Below are 17,932 nucleotides of genomic sequence, written 5' to 3' on the forward strand. Positions count from 1 at the left end.
CACTTATCCACAAGATCAAAATTGTGGTTGACCCTCAAGGATCTATGCCCTGGCCAGCAATAGTCATGGCGACGGATGACTCTGCCCAAGCTTGAGATCACCAAGCTGCTCCAAGGGCGCCCTTGAGGAGTCGACCAATCGTTCAAGGAACCCAATCACTGTTGAAGCAGAACTGCAAGAAGTAGTCGAATCGTCAACTCAGTTCTCAAGATTCTTTAAGTTGTCTACCTATCTGGGTATGTTTGGAACTGGTGGATGCTTAATCGAGGATAAATATGCAATTCTCACTACAGTTCCATGCTCACTAAATTCGAACCATAATGAATCTTGAACGAGTGATGTGACTAGATAAATTGTAAATCAGATTTCATTATACAAATTCTAGGTAATATTCTAAACAAGAGGAAAAGAGGTTTGTTACTCTAATTCTTGAGGCGGCCGCTAGCGCACCTGCCCCTCCATTTGCCTCTCCCTCGATTTCCCCTCCACAACTCTGCGACATCTGCCAAATACAACCACGCTCATCCCTCTACAAACAATACACCCAACATCCCAAATTACTCCACATCATGGCAGACGTCGAAGCAGCCGATGCGTCCCACGAACCACAATCCAGACATGTAGTCTATTGCGGAGGTATATCTTCACCCCACCACATCTCAAGACCATACTAACCACCCCTCCAGTCTGCACACTACCACCAGAGGTACACATCCCTCCACCAACCTCCCACGCACCCAGAAACTGACAGCTCACCCGGAAGTAGTACTGCGAATTCGGCGGCACAGTAAAGAAATGCCAAGAATGGCTCAAGAAGAACAACTCCACCATGTACGAGCGCTTATGGTCCGAAGGTCTGTCTCCCCTCCTCCTGTTCTCCCTCTTCACACATGCTAATGTGGAGACTCGCAGACGCCCTCGCAGCAGCAACCAGTTCCCTATCCCTCGACGCCCAGAAACGAGCTGAGAAAGACGCCCATAAGAAAGCGCTGAAAGCAGAAGCGGCGGAGGCTAAACAGGCTGCTACGATTGCTAGCAGTAAGGTTATTATTAAGAGGGTGGAGAGGAATAAGGTGTGTCTCGCTCCTCTATCGTCTCTTTACATTGGCTTTTGGTTTCGGAAAGCTGACACAGTCTCCCCCTCTAGAGAAAGTTCGTCACGACGGTAACAGGACTCGAGAATTTCGGGCTGGAGAACAAGAAAGTGGCCAAGGATCTGGGGAAGAAATTTGCTACCGGGGCATCGGTTACGAAAGTACCGAGTGGCGGGGAAGAGATTGTGGTTCAGGGTGATGTTAGTGAGGAGATTGAGGAGTTCTTTTTGGAGAAATTTCCTGTGATTCCTGAGGATAATATTGAGCTTGTGGAGGATAAGAAGAAGAAAGGGAGTGGAGCTGGAGGCTAGACGGTTTAGGGTATTAGTGTCAATGGTCTGGAAATGAAATTTGATACCATTTGCGTTGAGTTCATATACGTTTCGTATTCCCACAAGTCCGCAACGCCAAACGCTAATCTACAAAATCCAACAGTATCAAATCACAGAACGCATCTCAATTTCTCTTCCTAAGTACTCTTCCAGTCGATACAGGTGCCGCTGAAGCTGTACTCTTTGCAGCTGCAGGCATCTTCTTTTGACTTCCCATCCCCTTGATCGTGCTCATCATCGTCTTCTTTGCTGGCGCCTTCTTCGCTGGCACGGGCTTCCTAACCACAGTGGTGCTACTTGAATCACTACTTTCACTGATTGTGCTTGCTCGGCCTTTTCCAATTTTAGGAGCAGATGCTGGTGGTGCTGCTCTTCTACCTCTTCCTGCTCCTGTTGTACTACTCTCTGCTGTGACCTTTCGTGACACTGTGGCCCTAGTTGTCTTTGCTTTCTCGACCATATTCGTAAGTATTCCTGCCGCTCCTCCAGCTGGTGCCGGGGCTACTGGTTTCAATGGAGAGACTGGTCGTGCAAGGAATGACTTTTGAGGAGATATCGGTCGAGCAATTGGTGAACGAGGCAATGTACGTGAATTTGCTGATCGTGGAGAGAGAACTTGTGAGGGTGCGATCTTCGCTCGAGAGGTTGTACGTGCTGGTGGGACAGGTGCTGCTCGTGTTCTCTTCTTGGGGTTCTCGATATCTTCATTCTCCTTGTCCATATCAACACTACATTAAGTTAGCACGGATTATCGGGTGGGAAGAATAGATGTCTACCTCAATCGCTTTGTGCCACGATTCGGTGATGGGCTGGCTCGTGATCGACTCTGCTCTGCCTGCAAAAGATTCTTGGCTGGAGAGTGTACTTTGTATGTCGAAGCTGCTGGCTTGGAAGCAGTTTCGCTATATTTCAATAACAGATCTCCCATCTTTGCCTTCCTCAATGCGACCGGAATTCTGTTGACTCGTATCTCAATACGCGTCTTTAACTGTTGTGCTTGCATCGTATATTGTGCTCTAAGCTTTCTGGCACGTTCGGTGACTATTGTAAACAGGGTCAGTGGCAGATCTTAACATGTAAAGGGTCCTCATACTCTCCAACTGCAGGTTATCAATCAGAGCCTGCCTCTGTGCGGCTGTGATGCCCATCTTTGGCTTCCTAATGGGACTTCTATTGTTCGGAGGGGTTGTCGCAGGACTGCGCATCTTCGTTGGTACCATCTGTGGAGGAGCTGGAAAGCTCTGTATATCAACAGAACCTGCTGATTCTGTAGACTTGCGTTGCTTCTTGGAACGCGTCGGAGCCATGTTGTGGTGTTTACAAGGTTGGATTAATGCTAATCTTTGAGTCGAAACCCCGGATGAAAGTCGAGGGATACTTTGAGTTCGATTCCTACGTCGATTATTTGCTTTCGCGTGGTATTCTGAAGTTCTTCTCTGCTGAAGTCGTGAATGTTGAAAGTAAACAAACTATACGGGAAGCGGCCTTCGCTTGATTAGGCGTTAGCGCCAAATGACGCTAAAGCTCCAGGGTACGCGCATCCACAGCTACCTTGAGCCTCACCGAACCAAATCATCGACTTCAACAACTTCAACTTCCAAACCACCGCAACTCGATCCAACCTCTCCATCCTTCTCGAAATCCCGCATATCCCCATCAAGCCCTCCTCAGAGGCACATACATCAAGATGGTTCTCGAAGCAGTAATGGTAGTGGTGGACAACAGTGAAAGCAGTCGAAATGGCGACTATACACCCACTCGATACGAAGCACAAAGCGATGCCGTTTCTCTGATCTTCGCAGCCATTACGCAAGGCAATCCCGAATCCTCAGTCGGTCTGATGAGTATGGGTGGCAAAGGACCAGAAGTTTTGGTGACATTAACGACGGATCATGGCAAGATTCTATCCGGATTACATCGTACGAAGAGCAAGATTAGAGGAAGCAGTCATTTGGCTACAGGAATTCAGATTGCAGGTGTATGCAGACCATTTCCTACTCTGAGATATTTGCGCTGACATTCAAATAGCTAGCTCTCAAGCACCGACAGAACAAATCTCAACGCCAGCGTATTGTCGTCTTTACTTGCAGCCCGATCGCCGAAGATGACAAGACTCTGGTGAAGCTAGCGAAAAAGATGAAGAAGAATAATATCAATATCGATTTCGTGGCATTCGGGCAGGTGGATGACGATACAACAAACAAGCTCACGGCCTTCAACGAGAATGTTAAGAGTGCGGAAGGATCACATATGGTTGTTATTCACCCAGGACCTGGTTTGTTGTCCGACCAGCTCATTACCACACCCATATTGAACGGTGATGGATCAGGGGCCGGTGCTGGAGGTGGAGCAGAAGGTGCAAGTGGTGGGGATGGCTTCGAGTTTGGCATTGATCCTTCTGTTGACCCAGAATTGGCTCTTGCGTTGAGAATGAGTATGGAAGAGGAGAAGGCGAGAGTAGACAAGGCCGAGAAGGAGAAGAAGGAACAGGAAGATAAGGCGAAGCTGGAGAATATCAAGGAAGAAGACGAGCAAGGAGAGAAGGCACCGCTGTTGGGGAAGGATGGTGAACCAAGTGGGGACAAGAAGGACGACGATGATGCAGATAAGATGGACACGGCATAGATTGGAGTTGCGGGTATGATCTGCATTGCTCCTGGCGTTGGGACTGTATGTGTACCACTAGATGAGCCATAGAATGATGGCTTGTGAACATCTACTGCCAGATTTCATTCCAGAATCTTTCTGTCGTGAGACCTTACACTTCTTTCTGCTTTTGGGTCATATTTTTCTCTGAGCAGCATTCCCTCTGCCTTCTATTCCGAAGGTTGCGCTTGGCCTTCTGCTCGTTGATCCTCTGTCATAGCATGCCTCTCCAAGTCTATAGCTTGACCAGACCTTTCTCCACGCCCAGCCAGTATTCTCTTATACCCATATTCCATCCTATCTCCATTCCCTCACCTACTATTCAACGGCCTAACATACTGCACCAATTTCCTATCAAAACTCTCACACCTCACCGGCATCTCCAACTGATAAAACGGATTCTTCATCACATAATCAGAATACAACTCGTATATCCTCCCAACGATCTTATCAACATTCGGCTGCTGCGGTTCCGTAAACAGCAGAAACTTCGTCCCGGTCAAAGTCGAGAAGCATTGTAGGCGGAAGTTCTCTGTCTCCAGGACTTCGATTCCTGAAGGAGGGTCGGGTCGTACGTCGGAGGTGGAGGGAGGGAGGTTGTGTTGGTGGAGCGGGTTGAGGCGGGTTGTTATTGCGTGGACTCTGGGGGGGTGTTAGATGGGTGGTGGAGGGGAGGAAAGGATGGGTACCCGTGAAATGTGCCGGCGAGGACGAGGTAGTCGTTTATGGAGAGTTTGTTGAGTCCTTCTGCGAAGTCGCGTTGGTAGATTAATCCTCCGGCTTTGTTTATTATTATGAGTGCGAAGACGACCCTGAGTGGTAAATTGTCAGTTTGGCTGTTCGAGCGGGAATGGATGGAGATTGTACATTTTGAGGCTCTTTGGGAAGGCAACTGTCTTCGAGATTCCAGGGGCTAGAATGTTCGCAGAGCTGAAGGTCCTTCAATGGAGTATCAAGGACATATAAATGCAACAATTAATTTCGAGTTCTGGTGATGAAGGGATCCGGCGCATCAATATGTGAAGTCTAGTGTTCAAGTCCAGTCTCGGCAAACTTCCCCAGATTTGGAAATTAAGCTCAACCTCTGAATTTCTTCACGCGACAACCACCCCACTACAACACACTTCCACCACGAACACACGACGCCCTCTCCCTCACAATCGACATCTCCACGATCGCTTCGACTTGTGATACACACACACGTCCTAAAGACCGTCTTTCGAGCTTCCCCAAGCTTGCGCGACGTCCACCCTCCTCCACAACACCTCCTACGCAAAGGGCTTTCACAATACGAACTCAAAATGGCAGCCCCAGGTCGAGCTCCAGCCCCCGCGCCCACATCACGAAGCCGCGAAGCACCACAAGGCGACGAGGAAGCAGCCGCTGAGCTCAAATTAGGAGAATTCCAGGACGTGGACGCCTTGACACACAGTGAAGCTATGCTCGTCATCAACGCTCTTGTCGCGAAGCGGAGAATGGATAAGAAGAATATTAATGAGACTGAGTATGTCCCCTCCCACCTCCATACATTTTAAATCTTGGAAAATGGATAGAAGAAGGACAAATGCTAATTGACTCCGCTATCCAGAATGCTCATGAAAACCACCGACTACCTAGACCACTTCGCGCGCTTCAAACGCAAAGAAAACGTCGAAGCCGTGGAACGTCTGCTCTCCGCCCACAAAGAACTCGCCAAGTTCGAGCGCGCGCAACTCGGTTCTCTCTGCTGCGACACGGCGGAGGAGGCAAAGACCCTGATTCCGAGTTTGCAGGATAAGATTGGCGATGAGGAGTTGCAGGATCTGTTGGATGAGATTACGAAGTTGATGGGGTATGGGAATTGAGGGAGGGGAGAGGAGAGGTTGATTTGGGCGTTTGGGACTCCATGGATGGATGGATGGACGGGTAAAATTGATTGCATGGCATGGCGTGGCGGGCGTGATATCCTCTTCCGGGTGGGATGGCGTTTATTTGGTTGTTTAGATGGTGGGGTGGTGAGAAGTGAGAGGTGTGGAGGGTGAGATTGAGAAATTTGAGCCAGAGGACGGGCCTTGGATAGAGGCTGTTAGGCTGGGCATATGGGTAGACATATGCAAGATTTTTCATCTGGGTTTTGCTTCTCGTTGCGTTTGCAGTTCTCTTGGTGGCTAATCAAGTTTGCAAAATTCTAGTAACCCGATGAAGAGTGGAGGGGGGATTCATAGGAGATGAGAAGTTTCTATTAAGTAAGTCCGGAGTCTCTATCTCAATGTCTCACAAATTCCACCCATTTAATATTAAAGACTTTTGATTATTCTGCACTCAACTCCAGGAAGTCTACAGCTATCGCAAGTCACCCAAAATCAATTCATTTAATATTAAAGAATTCGATTATTCTACGCTCAGCTCCAGGAATTTTCCATTCAGCTAAAGCAACTCCTCAAACGCCTTGCTCTCTCATATCATACATCATTAAGACATTAAGTCATAAGCAAATGGGTATCGTTGCACAAGTCCTTGCCTCCTTGAACTCCCTTCCCGTCATCATAATCATCATCTCTCCCCTTAGCCTCTCATTACCTCAAAGCCCAACTTCCCCACTCCCTCTCGACATCCACATCAACACTACTAACCCCACTCATAGCACTCATCGGCGTAAAATCCCCTCTTCCCCGCTTAACCACCTCTCCACTACCACCTATGACCAACCTCCCCATCATCCCAGGCCCAGGCGTCCCATTAGCAGTCGTCCCACTCCACCTCAAAACCCCCTCCTTCTCCTTCTCCGTCCCCGCACTCATCGGAGAAACAACCTCCTTCCCACTCCCATCCAACACCTCCCTCGTCGCCACAAACAAACTCGGCGGACCCCTAGGAGAGAAATAGCCCTCCTTACCCTTCAACACCGGGCTCGTGAGATCCAGGCCCTTCGGTCCTTGCATCTGGATCGGTAAATGCATAGTCGAGTCCGAGGATACGGATGACGGGGTCGCGACACCTACTCCCAAGCCGATAGTCTCAGTTGGAGGAGAAGCAGTAGGAGCAGTCTCCCATCGAGATTTCCGCTTCACGCTCTTCTGCGGGATAGGAGGTGTCAAAAAAGTAGACGGCACGAAATCACCCTCCAGCTCAGGGAGCGGTGATCGCGAAGCGCGCTCGAGCTCAGGTTGAGGTGGTGAAGAAATCATAGGAGACACCACATCGCCATCAACGACAGGTGAACCATCAAGCTCACCAGGCCCACCAGGCCCACCACTACCGCCCCCGCCACCGCTACCATACTCACTATTCCGCCACGGCTGCCATCTCCGACTCGTCGTCGTACTCCTAGTAACCTCGCTCGTCCGCCGCGGCAGAGACCGGTACTTCACCTCCCGCTCGTACGCCTGCGTCGGGTTGTGCATGAAAGATGGCAAATCCCGCAGCGAGGACTGGATGGACGATTGGATTGGTTCCAGGGAGCGGTTGACGGGGTTTCCCGGGTGCACGTGCGGGAGTCCTGGGGAGGGCGGCGTGAGGCCGTAGATGGGGTGCAGGTGTGCGGGGGGTGGGTTCAGGGCGGCTTTTTCGGGGTCGGTGGGGAGGGCGGCGGTGGGGAGGGAGTCGGTGGAGGTGGATATTGCTTCGGCGTGTGCTTGGGCTTGGGCTTGGGAGTAGATTTCGGGTGAGGAGTGAGATGGTGCTGCGGCTTGGGATTGGGATTGGGATTGGGATTGGGATTGCGAGTCGGTACGAGCGCGGCTGACGTGAGGTTCTGGTGAAGGAGAAGTGGGGGGTAGAGGTGGGAGGCTTCGAGGCTCTGAGTTGGACGGGCTTGCTGATTGGTAGCGGCCTACGAGTGGGATCAGCTTTGTACATACATATCAGATGGATAGGAATGACATACCTCCGAACGGTGCAAAGGGTTCACTTTCTTGGAGTGAAAGTGCCGGGCCGGTTGTTCGGTCTAGAACGAAATCTTTGGTTGGTATTCCGTAGGGAGGAAGGGAATCTTGGAGTGAGTATCGATTGCTGCTCTTGTTTTGCTTTTGCTTGCGGCGGCGGAGACAGAACCAGATGATTAGGGACATGATGGAAACGACCACAACTCCGGCAACCGCACCTCCAATGATGAGTGCTATGGAATTTGTGGTTGAATTTGATGTTGAACTCGCTGTTGATGCTGAGGGACTCGGTGATGAAGTTGGAATTCCCGTCTCAGAAATTGTCATCGATGTAGTAAATCCAGCCAGATCAGCATTATTAAGTACAGACGTAGTCGGGGCAGAGCTCGAGGTCAACGGTAAGCTGGTACTCGATTGTGCAGCAGACACAGTCAGAGTCGAGGTCCGAAGTGGGGAGTTGGTCGAGATTGTTTTCGTCAATGAAGCAGGATCAGGACAGCCAGCATCGCACGGATCGGTGGAGCAGCATCCATAGAAGTCGATATCACTGCAGGTATACCATAAGAACCCAGCAGCACATGAGGGGTCGGCGGGAGCTCGCTCGAGGGAAAACCGCATCTCGTAGGACGGGGTCTTGCTCTTGTTTTAAGGAAATGGGAACGAACGAATGAATGAGTGTGGGATGTGGAATGTGTCCGAGGTCAACAACTCGGGATTTGTTGTTGTGGTGGTGGTTGGTGTTATCGAACCAGATGGACCTTGGGAAACGTTGATGGCGAATGGATTGTACATAAAGGAAAACTCCCCGACCCAAGGTGTTGGGTGGGAGGAGGGAAGGGAGGGAGGGAGGGATATGGGTATCCTCGGCAGAAAAAAGATTGACGAAGGCAGCTGGACTCGATTCTCTCTTCTTTGGACCAACAATTTATTTTATTTTATTTTATTTTATTTGAAGGTGAAAGAAAGTCAGACTTATCTTGGGACCGACATTCACTTTCCACATTTTACTTCCGACAGCACATCAGTCATCCATTTTCCGGGGTCGACTGTTCTAATCGAGGTCCCTTACACTCTCGATTCAGCCACTGAGAAGCGCAGGATCCCGGGTGAAAGCCAAGTTTGGTCAAATTCAAATCCAGCAGCATAGCCATTCCCTTTCTACTCGACACCGGGTTGTACATGTACAGTACGGGGAGTTGGGATGTTGGGGGTCGAAGAATAGGTGCAGTGGTGGCTGCGGGAGTGAGGCTCAGTTTCGGTGCAGAATGAGAGGTTGCAGGTTGCAGGTTGCAGGTTGCATGAAGCGGTCGACGGGTACATGCGAGTCTTTTTGCTGCAGCGTGAAGGGGGTGCAGCCGTGCCAGTCGAGATACTGCGCCTCCTCCTGCGCGGATCCATACGAATCGCAGCGTTCTGTAGGCAGATTGACGAGTGGTAAAAGGCACAGGAAGGGCGTATATTTGGGCATTACGAGGATGGGGTGAGTGATACTTGTTTGATTTTTTTGGTGTGAGAAATCGTGATCTTGTTCCATTGTTGCGAGAATATCAGAAGTATCTTCACTCTTGATGTTCGTCCTTGAGATGTGATGTTGGGTTAGTACGTGACCGGGATGTCATCAGCCACTCCCGCAATATCCTCGACCAGACCAGAATCAGACTAGGCCTATCCTGGCTACTCCCGTTCTATTCCAGGCCGCAATCTGGGCCATTGCCGCCAACACGCGCGGGTATATTCAACTCAACTACCTAAACTGGGTTCTTCCCCAACTTCAACTCCCCGACTCTCCGTGCCGTTCTCCTCCCCTTCCTCCTCCCCCTTCCCCTTCCCTCCTTCCTATATTTGTCTGCTTTATCATCATCGGTCCCTCCCTCCCGCATGTATCTGTCACTATTCTTGAGCCTCTCCCTTACAACCTCGCTTGTACCCTAACTCCCTCTCTCTTCTCACTACGCCCCTAGATAACATCTCTCAATCTACCATCTGGCGAATTCCTTCTCACTCAATCTCTATGTATTCCTGTCTCCTCGTCACCCCCTAAAAATGTCGAACAAAGGAGGCTGACAACACTCTATTTCCCATCTTCATATATTCTCGGCAGATCGGGTTTGGTTTCCTCAGCTGAATCATGTTGGTGTGATGCTGGTCGCATGAGGGCTCTGTCTGTTCTTTCCAACATGTGCATTCCATGTTTGGTACTTGGTAAGTCAGGTGTTTAGGGTTTGGTTTCTTTTTGCGTTTCAGAGGGTTGCAGCACTTTGGTCCGGGCGGAAGTCTCCCGGGGCTGTGGTGGCGCGTAGGTTGTTGTACTTGTGTTTGATTTCAGGGGAGGGGACCCCAAGTTTGTCTGATCTCAGGAGAAGTCTCCCGATGAGCAGGTGAGGGCGTTGGGGGTAGGGGGTGTTTTGTTGTGTTGGTTCTGGTTAGGCATACTCAAGGATGTGTGTGAGACTTCTTGTTGTATCGGTGTCGTTCAGTCTTCTGCTCCTGTGGCACTGTTTCTTCTTGTTCCCTGGATTGAGTTTCAATGTCATATCCCGGTAGTTCACGTGACCGAAGTCCGGCAAGATGAGCGATGGCAGCTAACTTGTCTTAGCCATGCAAGTTGGTATCTCATTTGGAGAAACACACCGAGTTTGGCAGCACATTGTTGCTGTCGCTTTGAGAGTCATATCAAAATCACACTTACGCTGCTTGTATTTGTTAGATTACGAAGTTCTCTTAAAAGTCAGGCATTACCATTCTCTCCAAACCATCTCAACTTTACAATGTCTAAGCCAAACCAACACAAAGGTAGTTTTATAGGAATAAAATCGTTCAAGTTCGCCATCCAACCTCCAACAGTCTGGGTGATGCGAAAGCCACGCAAAATAAGTCCAACACAACGCAGACTTAAAGTCTCGCAAAAAGAAATCAATCCCACCTCTGTTGATTTCTTCTTTACTTATGCAGCAGCGTTCAAAAGATCTAATGGAGCAGAGTGCGTTTACAATCGCCACATCTCAAATGGCCATAAACAAAACCATCTTTGTAGTTTGAATAGTGGTCTTCAGTGAAGAGAATGAGTCCATTACACTAGCTCTATATCAGCGTGTGCATGAATCCTGTACGAGATGCTTACATCGCAGCACTTGTAGTTTACTGCATTAGCATAGTTTGCTATATGCTCTTCGTTGATCGTTGAGATGGCCATTTGAATTCTTTGGGAGTCTGATTGATAGTTCTGTTGTTGAAGAATAATACTTGAATCGTCTTTGTTCTGATGTATGAGTTAGTCTTTTGAAAGATGTTGATGTTCTTGACGGGTCCTAGTGCGAGATAAACCATGTCCAAGAGGCAAATCTCGAGTTCTTTTATGGACAAAATATTTCCCCTCCGAGTCACGAGCCCAGAGACTGGGGTTTATCGATGACCTGAAATCGAACCTTTGGCAGAGATTTGACTAATGTCGATTTGTGGATGACTCCAAATTCAAAAGGTACATGCCATTGAATGGAATACATGATCTATTCTGCATCACAGCCTTCCAGTGAATCGACTCCGACTGACAGACAACTTTCCTGGCTCAAGTCCTAAGTAACCTTCGAACAATGTCACTACAATCATCACAGTCGTTGGTTTGGGAACTCTATGATTCAGATATTTGCAGTGATACATCGCTGGCTTGCTCGATTAGCACAGTCACAGATGTCTCGCGCCTGTATATAATGGATCCAAACTCCCGAGCTGCTCTATACAACTTTCCTTCCCACCTCAAAATGACAACTATTAACATCGAATACAGCCGAAGGGCGATGTGGAACTGGTTCTTGCAGCGAAAGAGACCAAGGACCTCGCTCAAGTCCAGGGACAAGAAGCTTCCCCAACCAACGAAGAAGTCCGACCGGCGGCCTACAATATAGGACCACTTAATGTCGAAGTTGCGAGATTCAAACTACGAGTTTCCTCTTCCAAACTCATCGCCTCTTCCGACTACTTCAAGGCTATGCTTGATAGCTCTTTCCGTGAAGGCACCGAACTGAAAGAGAAGGATTTCGTCACGATAGAGCTCCTTGAAGACGATCCGTTGGCAATGATGATCATACTCGCCATACTGCATGGGAACCACGTCCAAGTGCCTAAAAAAATCGACCTTCCAATGCTCAACAAGGTAGCCATTATTGTCGACAAGTATCAGTGGCACGAACTGATAACACCTCATGCTACGTCGTACTTTGACAGTCTGATGAATGTCCATGGTCCTTGGAAGTCCTTTGATAAGGATCTCTTAATCTACTTATGGATTGCATGGTTATTCGGGATGAAAGACCATTTTGAGACGCTATCCAAAGCAGCCCAGCATGAGGCCACGAGTTCGATCGATTTTACAGACGAACGTATTCGGTTGCCTGTGAGAGTACTGAGTAAGTGACATCTGTTTGTTTGTTCGACAATTTGACGTACAATTTCGATTTGCAAATGTCTTTTGCATCCTCTGGACAATCTGGAGATACAGGACTGTTCTCCACCAATCGACGATATCGTGGCTTCACGATCAATTTGCTTGTTCGAGGACGTGCTGAAACTTTCTTCCTGTCATTACGCTAATGATGTTATAGAAGCCATCAACGAGCAGCGGACCATCGCTTTTCAGAAGATCGAAAAGACGATTGCAAACTTCAAGACCCAGATGCTGACTGTTGACAACATGAAGAGTCAGAAGCTAAAACAATCAAAGATGCTGGTGAGCATGGTGCTTGGAAACGCGATGTTCTGTTCGCAGGAACTTCAACTCGGAGACTTTGCGTTGCCCGACTACGCTGGTAGCTCTGTTCGCTTGTTGAGAGAAGGTATAGATGTCGTCCAAACAGCAAATGGGTTAATGATTAAGGCCAAAAAGGAAGCCGATACCTCTAGGTATATTCAAGATGGCGGACGTTGGGATCTAAACTATAAATTGGAGGAGGCCATCAAAGCTCTCAACATGGATGGATGGGGCTTGAACTTTGATGACTTCAAAAACATAAGTGGCAGAATATTGTTGGTTTAGGTCATCCATGATACATACTGTACATTCCATCAATACCCTAAGGCCGATATATGGTCTGCAAAGTGAGAATAAAAGATTGGATGCTTTGTATCGTATCATCGTGACAATGATGATAGTACGCGCTATTCGGGAAAGTTTGCTATCATTCATATTGCGGCCTTACCCATCGTCTCAAACGGCAGACAGAAGCTTAAAAGACCAGCGACCAGATACAACGATGCTGACACAAAGATAGGTACATCCGAATATCCAACATAAGTCGCAATAATAGGAGCCATCAAACCACAAACTCGGTTGAAAGCAGATGCAAGACCTGTTCCTGTACCACGATGCAGAGATGGGATGACCTCTGGGGTGTAGCAGTACAGCGCGCCCCACATTCTGTTTTACTGTTAGTCAGTTCCTCTTCAACATGATGCTTGAACTTACATGTATTGTACAAATGTCGAGACACAATTGAACGCCAAATTCTCAGCCGATGTTTTAGCAGTTGTGAAAGCGAAGAGGAAGATGCTAGTGATGATGAGTGACGCTCCCAATGTTCCTCTTCGTCCAACATATTTGATTCCAATCAGCCATCCTCCGAGAAGAGTTCCAGGCAGACTGCAGACGATAATAATAAAGTTGTTTCGGTAGGTAATATTGATACTACCGTCTCCAGTTTTAGCACCATGCGCTGCAAGATATTCCGGGAGAAAGTTGCTGTAAAGAGGAGATGCCAGTCCAATCATTCCCCAGATCAGAAGAATCAACGTAAACGAGTACGCAAGTTTGAATGTCGAAAAGAGTGCGCGGACGTGAGGAAAGCCTCCAGGTTTGAATGCCCTCAGAGATCGCTTGATGGCAGCTTTCCGATCAACAGGAGCAACTTCATGGCTTTTTCCATGACGCTCAGCATGGTCTAATTCTATCTTCTCGAGCATGGCTACTGTGATTGGTTGCGATGTGCCATTATACTTGGCAACTGCATCCAATACTTCGATGGCTTCTACATATCGGCCTTGCCCAACCAAGTATTTTGGGCTCTCGTGTAAGCGGAAGAACAAGAATCTACCAGCCCATAGAACTAGGGTGAGCGCGCCCATAGTGTACATGAGGTAACGCCAGCCCATGTTATCAGCTTTGTGGCATTGTCCTGCTGGAGTGGTAGACGCGCAACTGAAGTTAGGGAGAAATCCCCAAGCAGCACCGGCCGGGATAATTTGACCTAACGCCCACCAGACCGATAGAATGACGAGAAGGTATTGGTGGGTAGCTGGCAAGAACTCAAGAAATATTGCCGAGTCAACGGGGACTAGCGAATGTGAGCAGCGTCTAGACGCTGTACGAGCAGCGGAAACTTACGATTACCACCAACACCGAAGCCAATGAAAGAGCATAGCATAGCGCAAGCAACGAAATTTGGTGCAGCTCCAGCAGCAAGACCGAAAACTCCGGCGATGAAGAGCGTGAGGTTGAATGCTAGCCTTCGTCCAATCAAGTCCGATCCGAGACCCCAGAAGCCAGCACCACATACCAAGCCTGCTATGAGAGCCAGGGACAGAAATGCAGAGTGTTGAGGCTGGAACTCAACTGCAACTTGAGCGAGGGCATCTGAGACGGTGGTTTGCCATAGCTAAACAATTAGCTTAGAGGCGATATTGGACTTGAAGAATCGTACCTGATCACACATCCAGCCATACCCCGCTAAGACGAACAATGCCCATTGATATTTTCCCATACCAATGACTTGCACAGCATGATTTAAAAGAGCTGCTTGTTCTTCGAAGACTGAATCGAGTCCTGGGAGGTGGATTGTTGCTAGTTCGCCGGTGATTGACTCAGTTTCATTCATGCCATTCTCATGATCATTGTTAATTGGAGACTCGGCCCCTTTCTTGTCCGATACTGCGAATGTCATGATTACGAAAAGATATTGGCAGCATGAATGAATGATCTCTTCCGTTACTTTAAATCAAGCCCGTGATATGCAAGGCGGCGGAAGTAGTATTCGTTCCGATGGAATGGTAAAGGATATGACTGACTGACTGACAGCCGTAGATCTGGGGATGGGAAGTTGATATTGTAGACATCGCTCAGCCTTGCATAACCTGCCAAGATAAATACAGATAACTGTTATCAACGGCCAACCCACGCCGTTACGCGACGGTTGAGAGAAGGTCCTAAAATTTTAATAAGCTCGGAACACTGCTTCCTTGATGACATTTTGATATACTCAGGAACAGTTGTCTACTTCGGGATATGATCGACACGAGCTCCTTATCAAACGCTACCACACCCGACATCCGATATATCCTTCCCCAGGAATTACTTGAAAGTTGGAGAAACAAAACAGAGATGAAAGCCTATCTCGCCGCGGGCCGCGGTCGTCCTCGATTTCTTGGACATGGGAGTCACATTTCGTTATTTCTACAATTCAGATCGCGACTTGAGCCCGTTGGTCCCTCCTTATCAGGGGCTCGCTAAGATTCGCGTGGACCCTGACCCCGTGCTTCAGGAGTGGGATGAGAATAGTCGTGGGTAGCTGAACGACCTTTTGATTCCAACCTGCAATTTACAGTATCTCAAGCTTTGCACAATCGCTGAAAATCATGACAACCACTTTCCTAAGCAAACTGAAGACGCACAAACCTGCACTTGGCGCCTTCGTCTCCCTCGATACCCCCTATGCCGCCCAAATACTGGCTCGTTCCGGATTCGACTGGCTTCTCATCGACATGGAACATTCCCCTTTATTAGCACACTCATCAAATGACATGGTACATGCCACTATCACAGCCTCTCAGGGAGCTTGTGTTCCAGTTGTGCGTGTACCATCACATGGCGTGGAGTGGATTAAATGGGCACTCGATAGCGGAGTGAGCGCTATTATTGTTCCGATGGTGAATAACAAAGAAGAGATGGATCTCATTATCAAGCGCGCATGTTATCCTCCATTGGGTCAGCGGAGTAGTGGTCCTTTTCGAACACCTTACGCGGATTTGGAGGAGAAGACAAATAGCTTTGCGAAATACCAGGCAGAAACAGCGAAAGGTGTCGCTGTTCTAGCGATGATTGAATCGGTTGAGGGCGTGGAAAATGCGGAAGCCATAATGAGTACCAAAGGAGTTGATGGTGTGTTTATTGGACCTGTGGATTTGAGGAGCTCCATGGGGTTTCCTGGTAGTGATGGGAAGGAAGAACAATATGTCATTGCATTACAGAAGATATTGGATATTTCGAAACGGTTGGGTATTCCGGTTGGAATTCTTGGGTCACAGGATAATTTAGAAGCTCAGATTGATATGGGTTTTGAATTCTTTCTGCTAGCTGGTGATGCTGCAATGATGGTCATGGGTGCTGAAATGGTGTTGAAGAGAGCAAAAAACAGTGTTGGAAATCTCAATAATAGATAATTTATGTAAACTACAAATGCCGAACCCTATATAGCGTTCATCAAAACTTCTTCTTCAGCAAATCCATGTTATGATTGTAGTTTCCCTTCGCACCCTCGTCTGTCAATTCCTTTGCAGTAACCTTCAAATACGCAATCTGCTCTTCAGCCCACTCATTCGTGACTCTGCTAATATCCTCTGCACTCAACCCCACTAGACTGTCCTTGAACGCCAATGCTCTTTTCGCCAAGTTCTCGGCTCGATATGCAGACCATTGTCCAAACAAAGCCGCGTGATCACTGACTTTCTTGACATTGCCCAAATTGCTATTGTCGTACGCATTTGGGTCTTTCGGTCGAAAACTGGTCACCATCGTAATGCGCTCGCCGCCACCAAGAGCTTTGAGCGCAACGTGGTTAATCAATCCACCCTGCATCATGACTGCATATCCCATTCCTGGACCTCGAACTTTCAACAGTTTACCATCTCCTGTTCGAAGTGCTGTCTCTCCTCCAACCATCCCAGTTGAATCCGAAAGCATGCAAACACATACCCATGGATACGAGTCGTTATGCCAAGCCGTAATATTCCCTTCATCCTTCTCCGAAGCGCGACGATCCTCTTCACTCACTTTCAAATCCTGCTTTGGTGGCATGGCAGGTGGAAGAACGACATCTTGATCTTTGTCGACACCTTGAGGGAGTTGGACGTTGATATGTCCAATCTCATAATCAAAGACAACTTCTAGCTCCACTCCGGCAGCTTTGGAACAGGCTGCGAGGATTTCGGGTGATGTCCATGTACTATACACGAATGGTGCGTCTTTTCCGTAACCTCGAATCTTGTAAAGTTCGGGAGTCTTGCTCTCTCGATAGGAATGCTTGGATACGACTTCGGGACGAAAGAGGTCGGCTCGTAAAGCTCGAACTCCTTCATTGCTGAAGAGAGGAAATGGCGCAGTGATCGCGACGTGTCCGACAGCGAATGGCGAGTTTAAGGAAAGCTCGTCAAGTGTGTAGAACTCGGTTGGAGGTGTAAAGGACATGTGAATTGAAGGATCGAATGTTGAAGGGTGGGATGGCTGCGCTCTCAAGTCGACTTCGACCTTTTTGAAGGCTTGAGAGTCTCCCATCTGGGATGTGGCTGTTGCTGCACTTGCCATGTTGACGATGTTGATTATTGAGAATGTCGTGTATTAAATTTAATGACTACAAGTGAATGAGCTACAAAGGAGTTTTCAAAAGAAAAAGGGGCATTAAAAGCAAACTTATAACTCCAAAGCAGAGACGCGCTGAGGTTTCACAACATGAACCATCGAACAAACTAAAGCTTAACTTAACCAACAAAGGTAGTTTGATCCCTTTACTTACTTGAGTCCAGAAATCCAAGAATGGGTGGTGTTTTCATTGGTGTTTGGTCAGTGATGTCAGGGCGGACTTGGCCGTCGGCCAGGGTAATTAATAATCCAGACTCTAACCTGACCACAACCAGAAGTCAATCAAAACTCTGGAATAGTTTGATGTGACTGTGAATGGAATTTTCCAAGATTGAGGTCTTGCTACAAGAAAGAAAAAAGATCACATGGTATGAAAAA

At 48.2% G+C, this 17,932-nt stretch overlaps 12 protein-coding genes across 12 annotated transcripts; 6 read left to right on the top strand and 6 right to left on the bottom strand.

Annotated features, from left to right (window-relative positions):
- Positions 1 to 499: 499 nt before the first annotated feature.
- LY89DRAFT_625914 (density-regulated protein DRP1) lies at positions 500 to 1,450 on the top strand. The gene is made up of 5 exons (XM_018211089.1): positions 500 to 636; positions 687 to 706; positions 767 to 854; positions 913 to 1,073; positions 1,148 to 1,450. The coding sequence occupies exons 1-5, from the start codon at positions 570 to 572 to the stop codon at positions 1,403 to 1,405; spliced, it is 594 nt and encodes a 197-aa protein (XP_018065713.1). The 5' UTR covers positions 500 to 569; the 3' UTR covers positions 1,406 to 1,450.
- Position 1,451: 1 nt separating this feature from the next.
- LY89DRAFT_786968 (uncharacterized protein) lies at positions 1,452 to 2,874 on the bottom strand. Its single transcript, XM_018223032.1, has 3 exons — positions 2,520 to 2,874; positions 2,203 to 2,467; positions 1,452 to 2,154 (listed from the first exon to the last, which is right to left on the bottom strand). Exons 1-3 carry the CDS (start codon positions 2,731 to 2,733, stop codon positions 1,551 to 1,553), a joined length of 1,083 nt encoding a protein of 360 aa, XP_018065714.1. The 5' UTR covers positions 2,734 to 2,874; the 3' UTR covers positions 1,452 to 1,550.
- Positions 2,875 to 2,985: 111 nt separating this feature from the next.
- Positions 2,986 to 4,172, top strand: LY89DRAFT_243240 (putative 26S proteasome non-ATPase regulatory subunit 4). Its single transcript, XM_018206134.1, has 2 exons — positions 2,986 to 3,404; positions 3,455 to 4,172. The coding sequence occupies exons 1-2, from the start codon at positions 3,114 to 3,116 to the stop codon at positions 4,049 to 4,051; spliced, it is 888 nt and encodes a 295-aa protein (XP_018065715.1). The 5' UTR covers positions 2,986 to 3,113; the 3' UTR covers positions 4,052 to 4,172.
- A 45-nt stretch (positions 4,173 to 4,217) lies between these two features.
- Positions 4,218 to 5,117, bottom strand: LY89DRAFT_243259 (cis-golgi transport protein particle complex subunit). Its single transcript, XM_018206135.1, has 3 exons — positions 4,940 to 5,117; positions 4,762 to 4,884; positions 4,218 to 4,714 (listed from the first exon to the last, which is right to left on the bottom strand). Coding segments are annotated over exons 1-3 (456 nt in total). The 5' UTR covers positions 4,942 to 5,117; the 3' UTR covers positions 4,218 to 4,383.
- Positions 5,118 to 5,373: 256 nt separating this feature from the next.
- Positions 5,374 to 5,916, top strand: LY89DRAFT_595077 (uncharacterized protein; the record flags this gene model as incomplete). The annotated part of the gene is made up of 2 exons (XM_018209839.1): positions 5,374 to 5,576; positions 5,661 to 5,916. 2 exons carry the CDS (start codon positions 5,374 to 5,376, stop codon positions 5,914 to 5,916), a joined length of 459 nt encoding a protein of 152 aa, XP_018065717.1.
- Positions 5,917 to 7,612: 1,696 nt separating this feature from the next.
- On the bottom strand, positions 7,613 to 8,869 carry LY89DRAFT_243266 (uncharacterized protein). The gene has a single exon (XM_018206136.1). It carries the CDS (start codon positions 8,551 to 8,553, stop codon positions 7,915 to 7,917), a length of 639 nt encoding a protein of 212 aa, XP_018065718.1. The 5' UTR covers positions 8,554 to 8,869; the 3' UTR covers positions 7,613 to 7,914.
- On the bottom strand, positions 8,855 to 9,512 carry LY89DRAFT_689229 (uncharacterized protein). The gene has a single exon (XM_018215868.1). The coding sequence runs from the start codon at positions 9,401 to 9,403 to the stop codon at positions 9,185 to 9,187; it is 219 nt and encodes a 72-aa protein (XP_018065719.1). The 5' UTR covers positions 9,404 to 9,512; the 3' UTR covers positions 8,855 to 9,184.
- Positions 9,513 to 9,995: 483 nt separating this feature from the next.
- Positions 9,996 to 11,043, top strand: LY89DRAFT_243306 (uncharacterized protein). The gene is made up of 2 exons (XM_018206137.1): positions 9,996 to 10,137; positions 10,532 to 11,043. The coding sequence occupies exons 1-2, from the start codon at positions 10,124 to 10,126 to the stop codon at positions 10,989 to 10,991; spliced, it is 474 nt and encodes a 157-aa protein (XP_018065720.1). The 5' UTR covers positions 9,996 to 10,123; the 3' UTR covers positions 10,992 to 11,043.
- Positions 11,044 to 11,525: 482 nt separating this feature from the next.
- On the top strand, positions 11,526 to 13,014 carry LY89DRAFT_723173 (uncharacterized protein; the record flags this gene model as incomplete). The annotated part of the gene is made up of 3 exons (XM_018218794.1): positions 11,526 to 11,552; positions 11,720 to 12,338; positions 12,534 to 13,014. 3 exons carry the CDS (start codon positions 11,526 to 11,528, stop codon positions 12,962 to 12,964), a joined length of 1,077 nt encoding a protein of 358 aa, XP_018065721.1. The 3' UTR covers positions 12,965 to 13,014.
- Positions 13,015 to 13,110: 96 nt separating this feature from the next.
- On the bottom strand, positions 13,111 to 14,798 carry LY89DRAFT_595313 (putative sugar transporter; the record flags this gene model as incomplete). Its single annotated transcript, XM_018209853.1, has 4 exons — positions 13,111 to 13,345; positions 13,394 to 14,258; positions 14,309 to 14,579; positions 14,625 to 14,798. The coding sequence occupies 4 exons, from the start codon at positions 14,796 to 14,798 to the stop codon at positions 13,111 to 13,113; spliced, it is 1,545 nt and encodes a 514-aa protein (XP_018065722.1).
- A 796-nt stretch (positions 14,799 to 15,594) lies between these two features.
- On the top strand, positions 15,595 to 16,329 carry LY89DRAFT_537318 (Phosphoenolpyruvate/pyruvate domain-containing protein; the record flags this gene model as incomplete). The annotated part of the gene is made up of 1 exon (XM_018208115.1): positions 15,595 to 16,329. A coding segment is annotated over one exon (735 nt), but the record flags the coding sequence as incomplete, so codon positions are not given.
- Positions 16,140 to 17,692, bottom strand: LY89DRAFT_689231 (uncharacterized protein). Its single transcript, XM_018215869.1, has one exon. The coding sequence runs from the start codon at positions 17,498 to 17,500 to the stop codon at positions 16,400 to 16,402; it is 1,101 nt and encodes a 366-aa protein (XP_018065724.1). The 5' UTR covers positions 17,501 to 17,692; the 3' UTR covers positions 16,140 to 16,399.
- Positions 17,693 to 17,932: the final 240 nt, after the last annotated feature.

This window comes from Mollisia scopiformis, assembly GCF_001500285.1.
Source record: "Mollisia scopiformis unplaced genomic scaffold LY89scaffold_24, whole genome shotgun sequence".
NCBI lineage: Eukaryota > Fungi > Ascomycota > Leotiomycetes > Helotiales > Mollisiaceae > Mollisia > Mollisia scopiformis.

Bases quoted from the DNA above. Each gene is read 5' to 3' on its own strand.
- LY89DRAFT_689231 (XM_018215869.1), bottom strand. From the start codon at position 17,500: ATGGCAAGTGCAGCAACAGCCACATCCCAGATGGGAGACTCTCAAGCC.
- LY89DRAFT_243240 (XM_018206134.1), top strand. From the start codon at position 3,114: ATGGTTCTCGAAGCAGTAATGGTAGTGGTGGACAACAGTGAAAGCAGT. The intron at 3,405-3,454 runs GTATGCAGACCA...ACATTCAAATAG, and splicing joins CAGGAATTCAGATTGCAGGT to CTAGCTCTCAAGCACCGACA.
- LY89DRAFT_625914 (XM_018211089.1), top strand. From the start codon at position 570: ATGGCAGACGTCGAAGCAGCCGATGCGTCCCACGAACCACAATCCAGA. The intron at 707-766 runs GTACACATCCCT...ACCCGGAAGTAG, and splicing joins TCTGCACACTACCACCAGAG to TACTGCGAATTCGGCGGCAC. The intron at 855-912 runs GTCTGTCTCCCC...GGAGACTCGCAG, and splicing joins CGAGCGCTTATGGTCCGAAG to ACGCCCTCGCAGCAGCAACC.
- LY89DRAFT_243266 (XM_018206136.1), bottom strand. From the start codon at position 8,553: ATGCGGTTTTCCCTCGAGCGAGCTCCCGCCGACCCCTCATGTGCTGCT.
- LY89DRAFT_786968 (XM_018223032.1), bottom strand. From the start codon at position 2,733: ATGGCTCCGACGCGTTCCAAGAAGCAACGCAAGTCTACAGAATCAGCA. The intron at 2,468-2,519 runs GTATGAGGACCC...TGTTTACAATAG, and splicing joins TGATAACCTGCAGTTGGAGA to TCACCGAACGTGCCAGAAAG. The intron at 2,155-2,202 runs GTAGACATCTAT...AACTTAATGTAG, and splicing joins CGTGGCACAAAGCGATTGAG to TGTTGATATGGACAAGGAGA.
- LY89DRAFT_243259 (XM_018206135.1), bottom strand. The intron at 4,715-4,761 runs GTACCCATCCTT...ACACCCCCCCAG, and splicing joins CTCGCCGGCACATTTCACGG to AGTCCACGCAATAACAACCC.
- LY89DRAFT_689229 (XM_018215868.1), bottom strand. From the start codon at position 9,403: ATGCCCAAATATACGCCCTTCCTGTGCCTTTTACCACTCGTCAATCTG.